A 22,104-nucleotide genomic window follows, 5' to 3' on the forward strand; every position below is an offset into this window, starting at 1 on the left:
GAATACCAAACCCGCGGTGAGCGAATGGTCACGTACGTAACAATAGAACGAGAGCTGCTCCACGAGTTCAGGGACTACACAATAGAAAGAATCCCCCGAGAAAAGAACGCTCACGCGGACTGTCTGGCTAAGTTAGCCTCGGATAGTGAAATCGAAGAGCTGGGGGTCGTACCAGTGGAACGCTTGGCAGAGCCAAGCATCAAAATAAAAGAGACCACGCTAACGGTTGGGCAAGAACCCAGCTAGATGGTCCCCATCATAAAATACATAACAAAAGGTGAGTTGCCCCAAGAAAGGGCACTGTCTCGGAAGATTCAGTATCAGGCTCATCGTTATGTAATGATGGATCAAATTCTCTACCAAAGAGGACTCAGCATGCCTTATTTAAGGCGTGTATCGGACCCTAAAGCTAGACAAATCATGCTAGAGGTCCATGAAGGGTTCTGTGGAGATCATACGGGAGGACCCAGTCTCTCAAAGAAAATATTGAGGCAAGGGTACTTCTGGCCAACAATGAAAAAAGATTGTATAGACTATGTCCAAAAGTGTGACTCGTGCCAAAGGTACGCGAACATACCGAGAGCTCCTCCAAATGAAATCACCCTGATGACTAGTCCCTGGCCCTTCGCGGTCTGGGGAATACATCTTATTGGATCCCTGCCAACAGGAAAAGGGGGAGTAAAATATGTAATAGTAGCAGTAGACTACTTCACCAAGTGGACGGAGGCTGAGCCTATGAAAACAATAACTGCTAAAAAAGCACTGGACTTTGTTGTTAAAAACATAGTGTGTCGATATGGCTTGCCTCACAAAATAGTCTCTGACAATGGAAAGTAATTCGATTGTGAGGAATTTACTGACTTCTGCAACCAACACGGAGTAGTAAAAAGCTTCTCCGCGGTGGCCAGACCTCAAACAAAAGGTCAGGCGGAAGCAGTCAATAAAATCCTAAAGGCCAGCTTGAAGAAAAAGCTGCTGGCCTGCAAAAACAACTGGCCTGAAGAGTTGCCAAGGGTGTTATGGGCCTACCAGACGACCCCCAGAACCACGATCGGTCACTCGCCTTTTTCAATGGCATACGGTTGTGAAGCGATGGTCCCGGTAGAAACGTTATTCCCATCCCACAGGAGGACGACTTACGATCCAGCCACAAATCAAGCTTTGCTTCAAGAGGCTTTGGATCAAGTCGAAGAACTCCGGGATGAGTCTCAAATACGGATGGCAGCTTATCAGAAGAAGGTGACCAAATATTTTAACTCTAAGCTTAAAAACAGAAAATTTGCTATTGGGGATATGGTCCTAAGAAGAGTCTTCCCAGCCACCCAGGAACCCGGAGTGGGGGTACTTGGTCCAAATTGGGAAGGACCATATGAAATCGAGGACGAAATTGGCTCCGGCACTTACAAGCTAAAAAGAATGGATGGAACCATTGTGCCAAGAGCCTGGAATGCCGATCACCTCAGAAAATATTACCAATAGCAAAGATATAACTTAGACTTTGTTCAAAGAGTTTGTACCGTCCAAAAGTATACCTCCTCTACATGTTGAATAAAACTGAGTGCCTTAAAAACAAAGTTTCTATGCCACTCAGGGGGGTACTAGGGTATACCGCACGGACAGACAGAAAACAAACTAAGTAAAATATCCTGACCAAAAGGGCAGGTCAAAAAGTATGCACAAAAATAAAAAGCATAAGTATAAAAATCCTGATCCAAAGGACAGGTCAAAAAAGAGAAATATGTGGCAAAAGAGATCACATATAAATATCCTAGCCCACAGGGCAGGTCAAATATATACAAGTGGCCCGGGGACAGGCCTTAAAAAATTGTCTCCCCTTCAAATAAAAAACAGCTACCTAAATATATTGTCCCAAGGTAGCAGCAACTATGTATAAAAAAAATAATAATAATAAGAGAAGTGGGTGGAATCCTGGTTGTACTAGGTTCATCTCAAGCGGCTCAATCAATACGTGGAGGAAGGCGAGGTCCGATACGCGCCTCTACCATGGCATCAAGCTTCTTCTTCTTCTCCCGAAATTTGGCAATCATTTCCTCAGGTTTGGGGTAGAAAGTAAGCTTGATATTTTGGTCGTTGGTAGACCAAGCCATGAAGACTCCATCATCGAAGCGCTTAGGGAACCGGCCGCAGGAAACGGGAGAGAGAAGCTCGGCTCTTTTTGCCTTCTTGGAGGCTTCTTCCTTGAAGTCCCTGAGCTCCTTCAGCTCCGCGGCTAGGGCGGCCCCGGACTCTAAGTTTGCTTGGTGAGTTTCCTCTAAGGATCTCACCTTGGCAACCATCTCGTCCAAGGCTTCCCTGGCCTCCCGGAGCTCCCGCTTGGCCTTTGCAGCGGCCTCACTTTCCGCCCTCAGCTCCTCTTGATGCTGGGCCTCCAGCTTGTCCCTCCGCTGGGCCTCATCTCGGATCATGGCCTCCGCCTAGGCTTCCCTCCGCTTGGCCTCCTCCTCATTGGCCTTGGCAGTAGCCTCCCGGCGCTCAGCAGCCTCCTGGTAAAGCTGCCTCTCTGCAGTGAGATCCTGAAGGACCTTCCTGACGTCGTTCATGTCCCCGAAATCAGACAAAACGAAGCCATGGTTAATTATGTTCTTGGAGAGGTGGCCAGCCTCAGCAGCAAGCTGAACAACAATACAAGTGTAAGAAAGAATCCCCGAAAAAGAAAAATAAAGGGAAAAGCAAGATTACAAAGCACTTACCACAGTGAGGGAGTGGCAGAGGTCCTGGACCTGGAAGATAGAGTTCAGGGAGGCACAAGTTGCGAACCGCTTAGGCGCGCACCGGGTAAGCTGAGAAGCAAACTCGCCAGTCATCTCCGCGGCGAAGGGAGCCAAGGTGGGCCCAAGGAAGCGACGGAACCAGTCCGACAGGGGGTCCAAGTTTAGGTCCCACGGATCCTGGTACTCCGGGTTGTTGATGGTTGCTTGCACCTCAACCCGCAGAACCCTCCTAAGGGCTTACACCTCGGCAAACCCCCGGGAGTATTCGTCCATGGCATAGTTATGCTTGGCTATCGGGAGCTCTTGCCTCGCCTCGTCTCCAGGAACTGGAGTCAGCACAATGTTGGGAGGAGCAGGATGCTCTTCCATGGGAGAGACCCCACCATCAAGACCGTGGGCCGGAGTGTCAGCTCTCCGAGGCCGCTTGGGCTCTTCCTGGGCAATCATTTTGCCCTTACGCTTGCGAATCAGAGCAATTTCTTGCTCTTCTTCACCTTCAACTTCCTCAGGAAGAGCCCGGAGCCCTCCTGCACCTTCTTCAACTTGCTCAGAAAAGCCCCATTGCTTTTCTTGACCTTCTCCCGGCAGCACCTCCTCGTCATCCACTAAATCAATAATGTCGGGGGGGGGGGGCGCTGGAAGAAATCTTTAGAGCAGGGGCCATTGGGGAAGAAGTAAAGGCAGGAGGAGCCTCAGGAGTGTGAACCCCAACAAGCTGATCCAAGATGGCGTCCATGGAGATACCTGCTACAACAAAAATAAGCAAGTGTTAGAACATCCGTGGAAAACCACCGACGCAAGATATGGCAAATAAGCTAGTCCTACTCGGACTTTCATGCTGGCAGCATCATCTCCGAGATAGCTGTCCGAAGGCCGAAACCAGCTGGATGTAATGTAAGCTGAAGGAGCTAAGGGAACGGACTCCGGAGGACCAGAACCCATCCGGGACCGACCTAGGAAATCTAATAAGTTTGAAAAATAAAATTCCTTCAAACGATCCCCCCACCGGGTCGAGGGCATCCTAAACCTATACAGACGCTCGTCGAACCCTACGGGCCTACGACTGGCATATTCGCCAACAGAAGGAACATAATGAATTACAAAAGGAGACTTACCGCCGGCGCCGGAAGTGCTGGCACCAGGAGCCCCAGTGTTTGGCTCTGGAACCAAAGGCTGTGGCCTGGGAGCCCTTCTCTCCGATGAATCCCCAATGTGAAGGGGCCTCTCGGCAATCGCCTGACTTCTTCTCTCCACCGGGCTCCCCACACGGAGCGCCCTCCCGGAGGCCGCCTGGGCCTTAGAGTATGCCTTCTCCTGGGCCTTTCGGTAGAGATACTCCTAGTATTTCTTCTCTGCCGTGGCGATGATCTCGTCCCGGAAGGTCTTCTCCGCGACCGGCGCCCTCACATTGGGACAGATGACCCGGGAGAGGTTAGAGTCCTCCACGGATTGATGCGGAAGGATAAGTTTGGCCTTCCTGCAGTTCTCCGTAGTGACCAAACCCCCGACGTCAAGATCGGCCCGGTCGTAAGAGGCAAAGGCCTGGGCTCTCCGAAGAAAGGCCTGGGTAGGGGCAGTCCGTTCATATGGAGGGATCCTCACCCACTCAATGAGGAGCTCCGGATGGTCCATTGCCCTAAATCTAGAGGAAAAGAAAAAGCGATGGCGGTACTCCTTAACGTGAGTCTGCCTGTTATACGGGACCACCCCTTCATTAGCAGGGTGGGCCCGGAACCCATAAAAACCGTCCTTAAGTTTGTCCCCCTTCTTGGGGACGGAAACAAGTTCATAAAAATACAAAATTTCTGCCGGGCGGGGAGATCCCCATCCTCGGGCGGCATAAAAAATAAACAAGCCTGAAAGCAGGCGGTAAGCTTGGGGAATGAGTTGGTATGGCGCAAGGCCGACAAAAACTAGAAAATTAACAAAGTAATCCTGAAGAGGGAGCATGGCACCGACCATCAGGTGCGTTTGGCTCCAGGCTCCGAAGCCGCCGTAGTTGTGGTTGGGCGTCTCCGCGTCGCGAGGTGGCGGGTGGTAGGTTCCTGAAGTGGAAGGCTTGATTCCAGCAACCTCCACAATGTTCTCCAGTTGGTGGGGACAGGTCAAGGTCGAATGAAGCTCAGCCGCTTCCCATCCGGTCGCCCGGGACTTATACCCCTCCTGGGCAACGGGTCCCAGGGAGACCTCCTCGAGGGTAGCCATGCGCTTACCACTTTTCTTTGAGGACTTTGAGCCGGAAGCAGACATTTTTCTATTCTGTAAAAAAGGGTAAAATTCCAGCAGTTAGGCCCCCTACCAAACCCTAAATCAAGAAAAAGGGAATGGGGGTCCCCTAACCGCTGGAAAGAGGCCCCCTCCGGACACGTGTCACACAGGAAACCCTAGAAGGATTCCCTGGACAAGTGTCGGGCAGTAAACTCACAGAAGACGATTTTACGCGATAAAGAAAACAGAAAGAAAAGATTCTGTTCTATGCCCTAAGCAGCCATTAAACGAAGAACGTATGGCCTTCTACAAAGAAAATACACAATAACAACAGAGGCATGACAATGGCAATCCTACCACTAGAGCAGTAAATTCAAGCAGACTACATGAAGAACTTAAACACTTGCATGCCAAGAAATCTCGAATGCAAACCCAGAAAAGAACAAACAGAACAAGTAATAATATGCCATTCAATAACAGAGCAAAGGATGCAAAAAACTTACGATGAAGTGTTAAACTGGGGTCCTGATGCAAGTCGAGTGAAGACGAGAAGGACTGGTAGCAATGAGCAAAGAAGAACAAGGAAAATCGCAAAGTGTTTGAAGGCTTCGTTCTAGGTCTGAGAATTTTCTCTCTAGGAAATTCGAGCAAAGTTGGCAAGAAATGGGAAGTAACCGAAATGAAGAAAAGATGGTGGCTTTTATAGGCAAAAATGCATGAGGAACAGGCGTCATCACCTACCAATCGAACGGTGAGGGAAGCGCACGATTCAAATACCCAAAGATCAACGGACCAGATTGATTTACAATAAAGGCGGTGGAAACGCTTGAGTATCCGTCTGACACCATTAATGCGCCGTATCAATCAATGGGCGTGAAACGAATCGACCTCTGCAAAAAGTGAATCGCTGCATTAAATGCCATCATTAAATACACCCCCACGCGCTCAAAGCTCGTGCCAGGAAACCGAGGAGTCAACCGGAGGCACTTGAGCAAGCCTTGTTTCATTTTCCAAATAAACAAGACTTGGGGGGTAAATGTTGCCCCTAATTTTGCCCAATATAAGTGGACCAATCAGACAGGGACACGTGGATCAAGCAATTCATAATATTTGCTAAGTCTTTAGGCCATAAGATAACATCCCGGACGTAGGTCCCGGAGAAGGCATATGGAACTCAATATGCTCCCGGAAGCTCACACAACGCTAAGGCATCTCCGCGAGGTGTCAGGTTTCTCCTGAGCAATCAAGTCGCATTAAATGCCGCATGGGAGGAAACGTGTTGGGACTGCTACACGCAATAAAGTCTGACGGCACAACCTCCAACCAGCAGCGCCACAGTAATGATCATTTAAGTCTAGCGACGGCTACACTGTGAAGAGTCACGTCAATCAAAAGGCAATAAGGACATTCCACATAAAAACCCTACAGCACCTAGGGATTTGACCATGCATTACCCATGGTATATTCATTGGGAATACCCAACTTTATGGATACTTACAGATACACCTGTAAGGACGATTCTAGGGATTACCCCACCAAAAACACTATAAATACCCCCTCAAAGCTCATTAAATGGGATCGAGAATCTTGGGCTGCATATGAGCAAGTAGAGTAAATACTCACCAAGAACATTCTCTGTATTTATAAGGGTGAAATTCTCCCAAGTATAATCTCTGTATTAAATACATCCATAAATAACAAAGACTCGTGGACTAAGGCTCATTAACGCCCCAACCACGTAAAAATCCTTCTCTCACTTTCTTACAGCTCAATAATTTTATAATATTTTATTAGTTGCCGAAAATCTCGGTCAACACATCTGTTATGGCAATAGTCCAGTTGATGCAATATTTTGATTTTTTTTAAGATACCAGTCAGTTAGATTTATTTTTTTTAAAAAACTAATTTATATTTGAAATGATTTTTTTTTTTTAAAAATAATTTATTTATTAATTTATGATGAATATTATTTACAATATATTTTCATTCACTTATTCTTTTCCCCTTTCGTATAGTACTTGCTATAAGCGTTGAATATTAAGTTATTATTCTCAACTTTTGCTCTTTATTTCTTAAGAATTTCGTATTCATTATTTTGTTTAATGTGATCTGATATATGAAAAGATCTAATGTATTATGCAGGATTGTATGTGATGTTGCAAACTCTTCTCTCACATTCCCGAAATTATCTGCGTATAATTTTTCATTAGATATGTAACCATGTCCATGCCCCTTCTATCTTTGTATTTTCACATCTTAACCATAATATTAAGATTGTAAAATAAAATATTATAAATTAATTTTACAGAAATATTATATCTATATATTTGTATTTTCACAGTTAACAATAATATCTATATTTTGAAAAAAGAAATTAAAAATAATATTATAAATTAATTTTGTAGAAATATTACTTGTTTCTCTAAAAAATTATAGAGAAATTATTAGCCAGGAACAATCTAATTGATAGGAGGCATATATCTACTAATGTTGTTGCATTAGTTAAAAAAAAAAAATTCAAAAATCAAAATCTCAAATCTCATTTTAAAAATTTTAAAAAATATTATTTAATTAAAAAAATTAAACATACATATATTATACTTAACATCACCTAATTAAATATAATTAAAAAAAAAACTAACTATACGTGTATTGCACGTAACATCAAGCTAGTATATATATATAATATTGGGTAATTTGTTTTTCAACAAGTGGAACATTAACTTTCAGGAAAAAAAAAACAAGTGGAATATAATTAACACTACGTTTGGTAGGAGAAGAGAAAGAATGGAGAGAGAAACAAAAGAATTGACAAATTCATTTGGCGCCGTTTGGTAACACTTTTATTTTTTAATTTTTTAATCACAAAATGAAAGTAAAATTTTTGTTTTTAAAAAATTTATTTTTGAAAAACAAAAATGCGTTCTATAACCACTTTTGTTTTTCAATTTTAAAAACAGAAAACAAAAGTGTGTTCTGTAAAGTTCATTTTTATTTTTATTTTTTGATTTTATTTAAGTCGGGTCTAGGTCCGGGGTCGGATTCGGGTTCAAGTCAAAAGCCGAGTTTAGCGCCAGGGCCGTAGGGAGGGGATTTGGGTCCGGATCTGGTCGTAATCTAAAAGATTGATTAAGAAAAAAAACTGTTTAAAAAAATATTGAAAGTGATTTTTTTTGTTTTTAAAATTTTAATTTCTAATTATAAAATTGAAAAGTAAAAACAGTTTTATAGAACATGTTTTTGAAAAATATTTTCACTTTTCTACTTTTAAAAACAAAAAACTCATTAAAAAAGTGTTACCAAACGCCACCTTTATTTGGCAATCTCTATGATGGGAAGGCCCCTTATTCCAAGAGGATTCCCAAGCTCCCCAATTTTTATTTTTCTTAAAAATGGTTTAAAAAATTGGATAATTTCAAAAAAAAATATAAAACAAAAAAAAAATTACAAAAATAAGATGGTATAGAATTTTAAATACTTTAGCGATTTTTAAAATTTTATTTACATAAAATATGTTCTTTTAATGTATTTTTATGTTGTACTCTTATTATTTTGTTATTTATATATTTTTTCTAATGTTATTTTAATATTATTATTTTTTATGTTATTTTTATGTTTTTTTTTTGTATTTATAAAATACCATAAAAAAGTAAAAAAGAATTACATAAAAGTGTAAATATTTTATCAAAATAGTAACTTATGAAATTTTACCTTAAAAAATTATTTTGAATATAATTTTATTTCTCAAATAGAAAGTCTATTTTCAAAATTGTGTCCTACACTCCATAAAAACTAAAGACGACCCTAATGGAGCACAAGATTGACCCAAACATTAGGCAGCTTAAGCTGTTGCACAAAAACTCGTATTTAATAAAGGTCTCATTTTCTATTTGCTTTTAAACTAGGGAAAAAAACAGAAAAATACAAAAAAAGAAAAAAAAATTACAAAAATACTAGGGATTTTTACAATATTATACCTAAAATTGATTTTATTTTTAAAAATACCTTTAAGAGAATTATTTACACAAATACCGTTGTGCCACGTCAGTATATATACCGAAATTCAAAATAATTGCCGAAATTAGAAAAAACTGGAAAAGTGTCATTTCCAGAAATTTTCGCTTTTTTTGAGTTTTGAAAAAAGAACCTATTTAGTTGCTTTTGATGTGAATAAGATATCAATTAGTTACTTTTCTATTAAAAAATTTATTTCAGAATTTTATACATAGATAAATAATAAAAATAACTATTTTAATATGTGAAAAACATATATATTTTTGTCTCAAAAAAAAAAGTAGACTATTATTAGAAGAAACTTCTTTGTTTCTTTTTTCTATTTTTAGGCTATATTGTGTTATTTTATTATTTAAGATACCTTGAGGTTGTTTTTTTTAATGTAACTCATATTTCAGATAATATTTACTTTATTTATAAATAATTTTATAAATCTATTAAAATAATTTTATAAAAATAAGTTTATTTTTATTTAATTTTGTAATGTTTAAATAGAAAATTAAAAAAAAAATTGTAACTTATTAAATTGTTTGATACATTAAATTTTATTTAAATTTAATAATTATTAATTTATTAACAAAATATTTAAAAAAAAACTTAAAATATTTAATAGAAAAATAGAAGAATATAGAGAATGTTTGATAAATTTATCATCATTATTAAAAAAATAACTTTATATGTCATGAGCCTCATAAAGACAAAAAAAAAAATAATTAGTAAAAAAAATGTGTAGCGTCAAAGCCTTGAAGAGAGTTATTAAAGTATATTAGTATATGTGTCAACTTATTTTAAAAAATCACAAGTGTTCAAAAAAAATCACCGGTACAAAAATAAATGGCAATATATTTGTAAATAATTTAGTTGTAACGTGGTATAATTAATATTTTTTTTGAGAAATTTTTTATATTAATTAAATAGAAAAAACAAAACTTAAAAGTTACCTTTATTTTAAATACAAATGATTAATGGTGTAACTAAAAATATTTTTTAAACTTTTTAAATAATAATAAAAAAAGTGAGAGAGAATGTGTGTATAAGAAATAGACTAAAAAAATTCTAATGGGGCGTGTTGAAAAGATATAAAGAAAAAGGGCGACCACATGTATAATAAATAAAAAGACTAGTGTTTAAAGGTAATCTGTTCTGTATGGTATACGTGTCTAAAACAAATAAAAAGGGACACGGTATTTGAAACAATAAAAAAGTTAACAGTAATTATGCAAATAATTTAATATTTTCGTTGTCAGTCGCAAATAACTCAAAATACTATGTGCCAGCCCATTAAACATATAATTTTTATTTAGCTAAATATATATTTCATTTTATTTTTTTAAATAATAATAATGGATCTTAGATGTTTGTTATAATATACTAGGTGATTGTTACGTGCCAAGCCACGTAGTGTTAGTTTTATTTAATATTTTAGTTTTTTATTTTAATTAATAATTAAAATAGTATAATTATTTGAACGATTTGTTTTATAAAAATAAAATATGTGTCAGTATATTTAGTAAGTAAAACATAGTTGTGTTATAATAATGTATGTTATTAATAGTAAAATGTACATTAATCTTCTAATTGAAAAAAGTTCTATTATCTCATTTCATATCTAATAATAGCTACACAACTATATATTTATAGACTTTCACATTCTTTGCAAATTACTAATAAGCACCAATAATATTTTCATATTCTAATATTTTTCAACCTTCTCCTCTTGGTGGTAAAATTAAAAATAAAACTAAAAATAAGCACAAACATATAAGGTAAATACTAATTACAGCCCATTTCATCTTTTTTTTAATTATTTTTTTAAGCCCAAGCCCAAAAATCTCTAAGCCAACACAATCAATCTTCTTTTATATTATCTTTTCTAGATATTTTATCTATATTTTTCTTTTTTAAAAAATAAATAAAAAAATTATTAATATTCTCCCAAGATAGGTTTGTTAGATAAGATGATTTTTTTAATTTAAAAAGAGATTATTAATATTTAAAATATTATTTATTTAAAAGATTGTTTAATTTTTTGGGTTTAATTATTGGGTTTATTTTTTAACGGGAGATCAAACCTAATCGTTAAATTTAACAGAATATTCTTTTATTTTTAAGTATATTCTGTTAAACCAAGAATGTTAAACCAAGAAATGCCGTTAGATAGACACTTTTAATATATAAAGATATTTTAAAAAATAATATAAAGAATAAACTATGTATTTAGCAAATTTTAATTTTTTACTTAAGGCCCCAAAATGATTATGATGGTCATGGAGGAAGAGGGTTTCCCTGAGGAAGAGGGTTTCAATTATTTAAAATTGGGGAAATATGAGAAAAAGATAAATATATACATAAGTATAAAATTTATTTTCTACCATTTAAAAATTATATCTTATTATGTCAAGAAAAAGTTAAAATAGTAATTTTAATATTTTTTGTACTCTCTAACCTTTCATCTTTGTTGAAAATCAATTCCATCTCAAAATTAATTGGTGATGAGTAGAGTAGCTCATGCTCTTATATATGACTCAATACTTTTATATTTAATCCATGTGGGACAATGTTCTCCAATAATCTTTACTCCTATTACCAAACAACACAAAGGAAAACAATTATCCTTTTCATCATTTTTATTTTCTAAACTCTCCAACCATTCTTCTTTCCTGCCAAACTTAGCCTAATTAAGGATGTACGAATTTGTTTGGTCCGGACTTTCATATTTTTTTGAACTAAACCAATATAACAGCTTTTTAAATATTGGAAGCCAAACTAGACCAATAAATTTCTCAAACTAAACCAAACGATTAGGAACAGTTTGGTTTGGTTCGAAACCACAATTTAAGTAGAATTTATAATTATTCACATTTTTTAAGTAATTGTACTATTTTTACTATTTTTACTAATTTTTTAATTTTATTTTTCAAAATATATATTTAACATGATAAGTAATAGATCTATAACATATAAATAATATTATAAAAACATTCTCAAAAGTCAAACATAACATAAAAATTTAAAATTCATACAATAAAAAACTTAACTTACAAAAAAGTTCAAAATTAACTATTAACTATTTATTACGAACACAACCGAACCATTACGCAGTATACGGTTCGGATTAACCAGACCACCAAAAAACGGTTTTCCCAGTTATGGTCTACAATGGTTTAGATTGTCGCGGTCCAAATTTAAACTGCAATTTTTCAGTTTCGATGAACGACCCTAAGCCTAATTATGAGTGAGGATTGGATATATTTAATTATGACTTTTTTAATTAAATTAAAAAGAGAATGATACTTGGGATGTTGATTTGGTTCGTGATACGTTCAATGCTCGTGATACCACTTTAATTTTGGGTATTCTTTTAAGTTTTTTAGCTTCTCAACATCATTAGTCTTGGATGGGTGAAAGGTTTGATTACTTCTTAGGTGCATCTTATCGCCTTCTTGAAGAATTAAATGACCCTAGAGCTCGTACTGGCAGAAGCTCTAGCAACTGAAAATACCACAAAAATTAAGAACTTTTTCTGGCGAGTTGCTATTGGTTGTCTTTTAACTCGCCTCCAGCTCAAATCGAAGCATGTTAATGTTCATCCCATCTCCACTGTTTGTAATGTTTTTAATCGAAGCATATTCTATTTTTGGATTAACTATTTACTTCCTGTTATAATCAGCCTATGTTGCTAGACTATCTTGATATAATTCTAAACGTATCATTTTTGGTTGTAATGCTCCAACATTTATGTTAGATATCTTGTACGTACACTGAGTGCTAAATTTAATAAAGTAGTTATTTTATTAAAAAAAGAAGAAGAAGAAGAAGAAAGAATAATGCTCAGTTTCATAGGTTGTGAGATTATTAGTCATGTTATATCTATCTACCAATATTAGGCGATCAACTCTTAAGATTACTTGACTCTTGGTGATGAAAAAAAAAGTTAACAAAAAAAGAGAAATAAGTAATAAATTCCAATATATACTCAAATAAATAAATAAATATTTTCTATTAATTTTTTTTTCATTCATGAATTCCTTTATAAATGACTTGGAAGTTTCTTATTTTTTTTTCTTTTAAACAAATTAATATGGAAGTTTCATATTGATCATTAATAAGTTCACAAATTCACCATTTTTTCTAGGGTTTATGATTTGAGGACTACCATAAAACCAGTCTTTTATTGTTCTTTCTATTTAGACTTTGATGTTGCTGAAAAAGAAAATATCTAGTTGATTAGTCTTACTCCTAAGTTTGATTTTATTTATATTAAAAATTATATAAATATTCCTATTAATTCATCCAAAGATTAATTAAAGACGACATATACCAACATAGCATTTTATTATGCTTTTAATTAATTTCCTTGCCAAACAAAAGATACACACCTACTTATTTCTTCCGATATTTTCATGCAAGTGGGGTATATAGATATCATATAAATAAGTTATTAGAAATATAGTTAAATATCTATGAACATATAAACCCTATAAGAAATTCCTTAACTATATACTATAGATATATAGAGATTTTTTCTATTATAGACTAAAAATAGATGAAATTTACATTTATGACCCCAAAAAAGGAAATAAACAAAAATGGAAATTAAAAAGTTGTTAATTACAAAAATGCCGGCTGAGAAAACGGAAAGGGAAACTCCATCTTCTTCGTGACCAGCCGATCCTTCTTCGTGACCTAGCCGTCCAACCCCAACAACCCAATCTCAACCATTTTTCTTCCAAAAACCAGCAAAATCAAATTCAATTCAAAATGTAGAACTCCTAGGAAACCAGCTGAATCCCGAAAATCCAAAATCAAAAACGAAAAGGAAAAAAAAAAAAACCAGGAAACCTCCATTGATGTACAAAAAAAACTCAAAAACAACAATCATTGAACAAAGAAATCGCGATCAGAGGAGAAGAACCGAGTAGAAGGAGAGCTGGAAATCAAAGAAACTCACCCATGATTGAATCAGAAGGAGAATTGAAGGTAAACAAATTTTTTAATGAACGTGAAAAAAAATTTTAGTGTAGATGAATAGAAATTTGATATTAATTGATGAAAACCGGATTAAATTGAAATAATAATGAAATATTGATGAATCTGAGAAAAAAACAACAACTAGCTTCTGCCATGAAAATAAACATTAAGGCATATAAATAGTTGCTACAGTGTTTTATTCTGAAACTGTTGTTTACAAGTGGTTTTACAGTGGAATAATAGTTGTTTGGGATCTACAAACTGGAAAATATGAATCTACTGTTATTAATTAGTGATCAGTTTTGAAATAGTTGTTTGATAGTTGATTTAACCTATATAAATAGTCGGTCAGATGAAAGTGTTAGATGCATAAGTTATTGTTGGAAAGAGTTGTTTATTGGTTGTTTTGACAGATTAAAATAGTTGTTTGCAACTACAAAAACTGAACCAAGTAAATAATTTACATTATTTCAGGAAACGGAACCATTACAAATATTGGTGCAGAGCAATGGGCATTGGGATGACAACAGAAACTATGTTGATTATGAATCAAGTGGAGAATTAATTTCGACCAAGTGCACTTTTGAGGAACTAATGAGAATAATGATGGAAGAACTCCAATGCAACCATGAATCAACACAACTACAACTCGAAATATCAACTGAAGGAAGGAGGCCAACCACTACAAATCAAGGATGACAAAAGTCTGTTGTTCTACATAAAGCTATTAACGAAGGAGGTTGATTTCACAAGGTACCCATTGTGTGTGAACAAAACCAGTAACACGGCACCACCTAACCAAACAATGGTGTGGAACAATATGATCATGGAATCGTATGAGAACAACGCAAAGACAGAAGACTTGCGGCAACTCCGGAAACAACACGGCAACAACTTCCAAGCAACAACTATCTCTGCGCAGACGATGGGATCTGGTGAAGTTGATGCATTTTTCCTAGAAACAGTAACAGTGTCATCAGAATCAACCATACAACAACCAGACAACAACAGAGAAAAAACTACAGCAGTAGATGAAGATTTCGACTTCACCGACTATGCAAAGCTTGTGGCTGCAGAAATGGTACAGCAACTAGAAAAACAACCAGAAGAAGAAGAGGAAGTGGACAACACGTAAATGATGATCATCAATGACAAACGACATGAAACAATAGAGAAGGGGCAAATTTACAAGGACAAAGAAACATTGATAAGTACACTATGCTACTTTGCAATCAAGAAGACATTTCAATACAAAGTAGTGAAATCTTGCACAAAAGAATACAACATAGTGTGTTTGGACACAAACTGCAAATGGAGTTTAAAGGCTACAAAAAATGGAAACACAGAAACATTCATAATAAGGAGCTACGAAGAAGAACACACATGTGCAGTTACAATAAGATTTGGAGATCAACGACAAGCTACATCAAAGTTGATAGCAGACTTTGTAAAACCAAAATTCTTGAACCTGAAAACAAAGTGCAGCCCTGCAGACATAAAGACAGAAATGAAAGACAAATACGGAATAAAGATGAATTACATGAAAGCATGGCGTAATAAAGAGCGAGCACAAACCCAGCTACATGGAAATGCTAAAGAGTCGTACAATCTCTTGCCAAGATACCTGTACATGCTACAGAAAACAAATCCAGGTAAAAAAAAATTTAAAAATTTTACTTTGAAAATATTTGTGAAAAAACAGTTGTTTTTGAGTTGTTATTTCGTTGAGTACATGTTGTTTGAAAAAATCCTGTTTGATTAAAATTCAGGAACATTAATAGACATAGAGAAAGATGATGATGACAGTTTCAAATATGCATTTGTTGCATTGAATGCTGCTATAAAAGGTTGGCCAAACTGCAAACCAATCATCGTGGTAGACGGTACATTCCTAAAGGCCGCGTATGGAGGCACGTTGCTCACTGCCAACACACAAGATGCAGAATCTAAAATTTTTCCACTAGCATACTGCATAGTTGATTCTGAGAACGATAAATCGTGGGAGTGGTTCTTAAAAAAAATAAGAGAAGCATTCGGGGTTCGAGAATGTCAATGCCTAATATCGACGTACATGAAAGCATCATCAAAGCAACTAGGAAAGTGTTCCCTGAAATAACACATGGCTACTGCATCTTCCACCTCTTGTCGAACCTCAAAACAAAATTCAAGAAAAATGCAAAGCATTTCAGAGTGCCATTCTTTGCAGCTGCAAAAGCTTACACAGAAATGGAGTTTGAATTCCATATGAGGGAGCTAGACAACTTGGATAAGCGCATAAGACCGTACCTGGAGAAAATTGGCCATGAAAAATGGTCAAGGTATCATTCAGAAAACAACAGGTGAAAACTAATAAGAAGGATAAAATTAATGATATGTTCACCTATTTATAGCGTTGTATTTGCGTTGTTTTTGCATTGCGTTTGAGTTTTTTTCCAAAAGTAGAACTATGACAGAAACTGTCCAAATTGTAGGTACTCTACCATGACATCAAACATAGCTGAGGCACTGAACTCAGCAAATTTAGCAGCAAGGGAAACACCAGTGACAACATTAATGGAGTGCTTGAGGGCACAAATGCAAGAGTGGACATACAATAATAGAAAGGAGGCACAAAAATGCACAACAAGGCTGACACCATCATCTGAGAAAAAACTCATAGGGAACTATGTACAGTCATTGCGACTAACAGTAAGTTCAGATTATCGCTCGCATAAAGTAAAATAAAAACAGTTGTTTTTGAATAGTTTTTTGGTTGTTTTAAAGTTGGTTTAAAACATGCAGGTGAAACCAGCAAACCAGAACCTGTTTGAGGTGATAGATGAAGACAGAACAAGAATAGTAAACTTGAAGGAGAAGACGTGCACATGCAATAGATTTCAAAAAGATGAAATGCCATGTAACCATGCAGTCGCCGTCATGAAGGACTTGAACATAAACACATACAACTACTGTGCACAATACTACACATCAAAAGCATGGCTGCAAACATATGAAGAAACAGTATACCCAGTTGGAAACGTAAGAGAATGGGAACTTCCAGATTTTTTTGAAGAAATCATAGTGTTGCCTCCAAAGGAGAGAATCAAGTCTGGAAGGCCGAGGAAAAGAAGAATGGCAGCAGCTTGGGAAACAAAGAAACAAAAAAAGGGTGGCAAGTGTGGACAAAAGGGACATAACAAAAAGACCTGCAGAAGAATTACAGCATAGAAGTGGAAACAACTACACATCAACCAAAAAACAACTATATTAAAACATTTAGAAAACACATACTGCATATTACGATTGGTTGTTACATACATTTTTTTATTGTGATTTTTTATGTGGAGAGATATTGATAATAGGGAATTGGTATTATTATCATTAATATACAAAAGAACATCAAATATTATAGTTAAATAATTAAATGAGTGGAAGAAGGTTGAAATTAATAAGAAGGAAAAATAAACTACATAAAGTGATTACAAATGCAATTTAGTTGTTTGTCAGATGGTTGTAATAAGGTTGTTAATAGTATGCTGTCATGACTAAGAGTAAATATAAAGATTAAAAATCCAAAAATATGAACAAATTAAAAACCAATTCCAATTAAGAAAAAAACATGATAGAAACAACAACTTGTCTATGATTATGAACATAATCTGGTAATAGAAAAAACAAAAGCTACATAAAAAAAAGTAGTATTTCCAACAACAACCAATAGATAACTAAGACAAATTCTTCTTTGGACCCTTTGGAGGAGCCTCATCTTCACTATCAATAAATTCCACTTCTTTCATGCGAGCATACTTATAGAACAACACAGCAAGCCTATCACGGTGTTTCTCAACATCAAATATGGGAGGAATCGGTTTCATATCAATAAAGTATTCGGCGAACGATGCAACGAAACAACCACAGTCACTGCAAAACAACCAAAAAACAACAGCAGAAAAACTTAAAAAAGGAAAATAACATTACAAATTTTAAAAACATTTGAAAATAAAAAATAAAAACAACTTACTTCGAGGTTTGTTGAGGCAAACCATCAACCTTAACAACTTCGAAAGGGTCTAAACAAACCGGTTTGTTTTCCTTTTTGAACTCATCAAACAAAGCAAAAAAGTGGGGCAACAACACCGCAAATGGCTGACAAGCTTTGATAGCAGCACTATCTTTCATAGCAGTCGACAAGGAGTTGTACATGTACACACGCCTTTCCTCAATATTCAATCGACCAAGAATCCAATGTGATTCAGTCTCCATATGGATGATAAAGAAAACATGATCGCACAAATGCCAAGGGGAACCACATAACATTTTTCTACCTCTTATATAATCAAGCAATGGCATGTTGTGCTTATCAAAGAAAGATTTTTTTTCTGTGCAATAAATTTTTCATACAAAGCATGAATGGTTTTGAAGAATAAGCAATCGGTGGTTGTGAACTTAACCTTTGGCTCCTTTGCATACTTTCCTTTTTTACGTAGATAGTAAAAAATGATGTCCAGATGCTGAACAATAAAAAATGAGAAATGTTCGAAAATCAGAAAATAAATTATATTTCAACAACTAAAAAAACAACCAACAAACAACATGAAGAAAACTATAGACTGAAATTTTTGAAAAAAATCAAAAGAAAAAATAAATTAACTTACAGAATTAGTCAAACATTGGCCAGGATATGCAAGCTTGTGGAACCACATCTTGGTTGCAACATCTTCCACGCCAAAACGAAAAGGGGGAACAATCTTATCCTTACCCTTCAAGTAAACCTTCTCCTTATCATGCCTAACATTTTAAAAAAAAATGAAACATAAATAGTAAAGTAAAAAACAAAAAATACAAAAACACAACAAAAATGCTGAAAATAAACACTTACGGATCTTTCTTCGATCGGCGTCCTTCACCAAGCCACAAGTCAAAATCAATCTCGTCTTTATGTTCTACATCTTCACCAATCTTATCATCGAGAGGACACAACCCAGCCACATACTTAACAACTCCATAACCAGAACCATCTTTAGAACTAGAAATGGAAGAGTCATACTCCATAAACGGAGACGTCAGCGCTATGGGTTTCTTAGATTTCCTCTTGTCAACCGGAGGAGTTTCTTCAACGGGAATTGGGTCATCTTCAAGTTCAATGTTAGAATCAACATTGAGACCTGTTGCACCCATCTAATATATTTTTTCCACAAAAATGAAAGAAAATAGACAGTGTTAAACACAAAAAGTATGAAGAAACTAAAAAACAACCAAAAAAAAAAAAATATACCTCAAAACAAACAAGACGACGATCCGTAACCTCAACATTTTCAGAAACTGAAATCTGTTTACAAGGATCACCACCAATTCCATCTGAAGACATCTGTTTATATATGGTATTAAAAAGGAATTAGATCATGGTTAAAAAATAACAACCTTTACACAACCAAAAAACAACACAAAAGCAACATTACCATAAGCTCAACTCGCTTTTACCCTGACCGAACAAAAGAGCCTCAACATCTATTTGAGTAGGGCCGTCATTGAAATCAACGAAATTCTTGATACAGAAAATAAAGGAAAAAGAAAATGGAAAAAAGTGAAGTTATTTTTTGTGAAAGACTTCAACAACTAAAAAAAAACTACATAACAAAATAAAAACAACAAGTAAAATAAGAAGACCAACAATAAATTGCGAACAACATAATCTACAAACACAGCCATATAAATAACATAATAAATACAAATAAATAGTCTGAAAATAGTTGCAAATTTCTGAAAAATAAAACATAACAAGAGACATAACAATAACATAGAATTACAAGAGCACTACCTAAAACGGACTTACAACAAAATAAACCACACAAAGTAACTAAAACCTAGTTACATTGTCTACTTATCTACCTTCTCCTCACTATCAGTGGCATCATCATCACTGCCATTATCATTTTTTTCTTTTGAGTCAGAATCTTCATCGGCTTGACCATCCTTCTCTTCACCTTCACTACCCTCCCCTTCCTCATCACCCATAACATTCTCTTCTTCATTTTCATCAGTTTCTTCAGATTCATTTAAATCAAAATCTGCTTCATCACCACCTCCATCATCATCATTGGAAGAGTCACTGCCTTTTTCCTATATTGAAATTACAAATTAAATTAGTATAAAACAACTTAAAAAAAACCGAAAAACAACTATTGAAAAACTAAAATACCTTGGCATAGGAATCGGCAAAAACAGTAGAAAACTGTGTCTGCATTGAAGCCATCTGAGCACCAAAAGAAACAAACTGTGCAGACACAAACTCTTTCAACTCAACCAAATCAGATGAAATCTTCTGTTGGGAAGTATGCAACGAATCGATCTTGACCTCCAACCCATGAAATTTCTCAGAAAAGGCATCAAGCTTGACAGAAATGTCACTCTGAGCAACAGTTGGCTCTTCGGGAACAGGAAGACTCTTGTAAGAGTTGTAGTCGGTGTCGAACTTGAAACTGCTCAGTTTCAAAGCTTTGAACTCACCAGCCGTGGGCCTCATATTTGAAAGTTGCAGCTGATCAAAAAACACCAAAATTAAAATTTCAATTATGAAGATTAATAATAATGAAAAACAACACAAAAACAACTACTGAAAAACCAAATTACAACAAACAGATATACCTTATCTTTGGAAACATCAAAGATAGTAGTCTTCAAAACTTTGAAAGTAGGTTGACTATTGCATGTCCACTGAGTGATCCTTGGAATACGAGAGCTTTCCTTTTGGCAGTACTTACCTTTCATGTACTTACAACACTCGTAGAACCAAACTTGAAGAACATGAGGACAACCAATCAAAGTGTAAAAAACACTCGGCCTCTTTCCCGAACTCCTTGCCTTCCTAACCCCCTCAACCCAACTATCAAGCTTACCCTTCAATGAGGAAATAGTCAATTCAAAAGAACTCCGGCCCCAAGCAAATTCATTGTACCTCCCACTATCTACAACATCTAAAATAGACTTGGGTACATTTTTATGCTTAGTGCCACTAAGCAAGAACCACTCCACGAAATACAAAACTGCCAACTTCACAGCATCCTCATCAGAATCACCCCACCTCTTGGTGGTAAAACATTCCCTAACAGATTCCTTAAAGGATAGAGGACGAAGTTGGCCAATATCTTTCATAAAGACTATTAACCTCTTGCTTAAAATCTAAGACACTACAAATACCTTCACGGTCTAACCCAAGAATCAATGCAAATTCCTCAATGCTAAACCTAAGCCTAACACCGCGTATCATTACCCACAACTCAGCATCATTAGGTTGCTGAACCTCCCGAGCAACAACCCATGAAACACTTGGGGTTGAACTTTAAAATCGGGAAGGTTAAGGAAATGACCAAAACAGTTTTTGAAAACATTTCAAGCCGTACATCCGAAAGACAAGACTTAATGTTCTCTATCACCCGGAAAGTAGCGATGGAAAAGGCTTTAGCAATGAATAGATTCTTCTGGTCATAAATATAATCCCATTCCTGTATCAATATAAACAAAATAAATCAGGACAAAAACAAAAAAAACTTAAAAAAAATAGAAAACAAATAATAAAAATAATATTTTTTTTTAAAAAAAAAGACACCTTAGGGGGATTTTTCTTTGGTAGGTCAAATCCTTCAACCTTCACTGAGGTCCTAGCATGGACCTGCAACAAAAAAGAAAAACAAAAGCAACAAATCTTAGATACAATAACAATGAATATATAAAAATGTAGTAACCAAATTACAACAATAAAAAACCTAAAAACAACGTTTATGAAACCACTTACGGTATGATAAATGTAAGAGATAAACAACTTTCAAAAATACGGTAACAACACCGTCACAACTTAAAAAAAAAAACAACTAAAATATTAACAACACTGTACAAACTCGTTGTTATGAAATTTCGAAAATGGTAGTCGATAATAGTAGTGTGACAAACAACCGAGAAAAAACTGACAATAAACATATACAAAACTAAAGAATAAACAACACTGAAAGATCTTGTTGCAATTGAAATTAGTAAAATGCTTCTCAATACCAATAGTGTGTAAAACAACCGAAAACAAATTCACAATAAACATATAACCAACCAATGGGGAAAAGCAATTCAAAACTGTGACAAAATACGAATTGAACTGGGTTTTTTTTCAACAACCAAACAACAACTGAATAAAAACAACAAAACAACATCA

The 22,104-nt window shown here is 35.5% G+C and overlaps 5 protein-coding genes across 5 annotated transcripts; 2 read left to right on the top strand and 3 right to left on the bottom strand.

Annotated features, from left to right (window-relative positions):
• Positions 1-15,060: 15,060 nt before the first annotated feature.
• Positions 15,061-16,041, top strand: LOC133032230 (uncharacterized). Its single transcript, XM_061106103.1, has 2 exons — positions 15,061-15,577; positions 15,695-16,041. The coding sequence occupies exons 1-2, from the start codon at positions 15,061-15,063 to the stop codon at positions 16,039-16,041; spliced, it is 864 nt and encodes a 287-aa protein (XP_060962086.1).
• On the top strand, positions 16,002-17,510 carry LOC133031910 (uncharacterized). The gene is made up of 3 exons (XM_061105677.1): positions 16,002-16,264; positions 16,397-16,613; positions 16,707-17,510. The coding sequence occupies exons 1-3, from the start codon at positions 16,152-16,154 to the stop codon at positions 17,130-17,132; spliced, it is 756 nt and encodes a 251-aa protein (XP_060961660.1). The 5' UTR covers positions 16,002-16,151; the 3' UTR covers positions 17,133-17,510.
• LOC133031911 (uncharacterized) lies at positions 17,486-18,221 on the bottom strand. The gene is made up of 2 exons (XM_061105678.1): positions 17,926-18,221; positions 17,486-17,825 (listed from the first exon to the last, which is right to left on the bottom strand). The coding sequence occupies exons 1-2, from the start codon at positions 18,219-18,221 to the stop codon at positions 17,630-17,632; spliced, it is 492 nt and encodes a 163-aa protein (XP_060961661.1). The 3' UTR covers positions 17,486-17,629.
• An 11-nt stretch (positions 18,222-18,232) lies between these two features.
• Positions 18,233-19,369, bottom strand: LOC133032231 (uncharacterized). The gene is made up of 4 exons (XM_061106104.1): positions 19,180-19,369; positions 18,784-19,082; positions 18,560-18,692; positions 18,233-18,415 (listed from the first exon to the last, which is right to left on the bottom strand). The coding sequence occupies exons 1-4, from the start codon at positions 19,270-19,272 to the stop codon at positions 18,233-18,235; spliced, it is 708 nt and encodes a 235-aa protein (XP_060962087.1). The 5' UTR covers positions 19,273-19,369.
• A 229-nt stretch (positions 19,370-19,598) lies between these two features.
• Positions 19,599-21,056, bottom strand: LOC133032232 (nonsense-mediated mRNA decay protein 2-like). Its single transcript, XM_061106105.1, has 3 exons — positions 20,550-21,056; positions 20,104-20,442; positions 19,599-20,024 (listed from the first exon to the last, which is right to left on the bottom strand). Exons 1-3 carry the CDS (start codon positions 21,054-21,056, stop codon positions 19,782-19,784), a joined length of 1,089 nt encoding a protein of 362 aa, XP_060962088.1. The 3' UTR covers positions 19,599-19,781.
• Between the last annotated feature and the right edge of the window lie 1,048 nt (positions 21,057-22,104).

This window comes from Cannabis sativa, chromosome X (genome assembly GCF_029168945.1).
Source record: "Cannabis sativa cultivar Pink pepper isolate KNU-18-1 chromosome X, ASM2916894v1, whole genome shotgun sequence".
In the NCBI taxonomy this organism is placed as follows: Eukaryota; Viridiplantae; Streptophyta; class Magnoliopsida; order Rosales; family Cannabaceae; genus Cannabis; species Cannabis sativa.

Excerpts from the sequence above, each read along its gene's own strand:
- LOC133032230 (XM_061106103.1), top strand. The coding sequence starts at position 15,061 with ATGATGATCATCAATGACAAACGACATGAAACAATAGAGAAGGGGCAA. Across the intron at positions 15,578-15,694 it reads GCTACAGAAAACAAATCCAG|GAACATTAATAGACATAGAG; the intron begins GTAAAAAAAAAT and ends ATTAAAATTCAG.
- LOC133031910 (XM_061105677.1), top strand. The coding sequence starts at position 16,152 with ATGGAGTTTGAATTCCATATGAGGGAGCTAGACAACTTGGATAAGCGC. Across the intron at positions 16,265-16,396 it reads TATCATTCAGAAAACAACAG|GTACTCTACCATGACATCAA; the intron begins GTGAAAACTAAT and ends TCCAAATTGTAG. Across the intron at positions 16,614-16,706 it reads TACAGTCATTGCGACTAACA|GTGAAACCAGCAAACCAGAA; the intron begins GTAAGTTCAGAT and ends TAAAACATGCAG.
- LOC133031911 (XM_061105678.1), bottom strand. The coding sequence starts at position 18,221 with ATGTTATGTGGTTCCCCTTGGCATTTGTGCGATCATGTTTTCTTTATC. Across the intron at positions 17,826-17,925 it reads TTGCCTCAACAAACCTCGAA|TGACTGTGGTTGTTTCGTTG; the intron begins GTAAGTTGTTTT and ends GTTGTTTTGCAG.
- LOC133032231 (XM_061106104.1), bottom strand. The coding sequence starts at position 19,272 with ATGTCTTCAGATGGAATTGGTGGTGATCCTTGTAAACAGATTTCAGTT. Across the intron at positions 19,083-19,179 it reads GTCGTCTTGTTTGTTTTGAG|ATGGGTGCAACAGGTCTCAA; the intron begins GTATATTTTTTT and ends AAAATATATTAG. Across the intron at positions 18,416-18,559 it reads GCCAATGTTTGACTAATTCT|CATCTGGACATCATTTTTTA; the intron begins GTAAGTTAATTT and ends TTTATTGTTCAG.
- LOC133032232 (XM_061106105.1), bottom strand. The coding sequence starts at position 21,056 with ATGAAAGATATTGGCCAACTTCGTCCTCTATCCTTTAAGGAATCTGTT. Across the intron at positions 20,443-20,549 it reads TTGATGTTTCCAAAGATAAG|CTGCAACTTTCAAATATGAG; the intron begins GTATATCTGTTT and ends TTTTTTGATCAG. Across the intron at positions 20,025-20,103 it reads TTGCCGATTCCTATGCCAAG|GAAAAAGGCAGTGACTCTTC; the intron begins GTATTTTAGTTT and ends ATTTCAATATAG.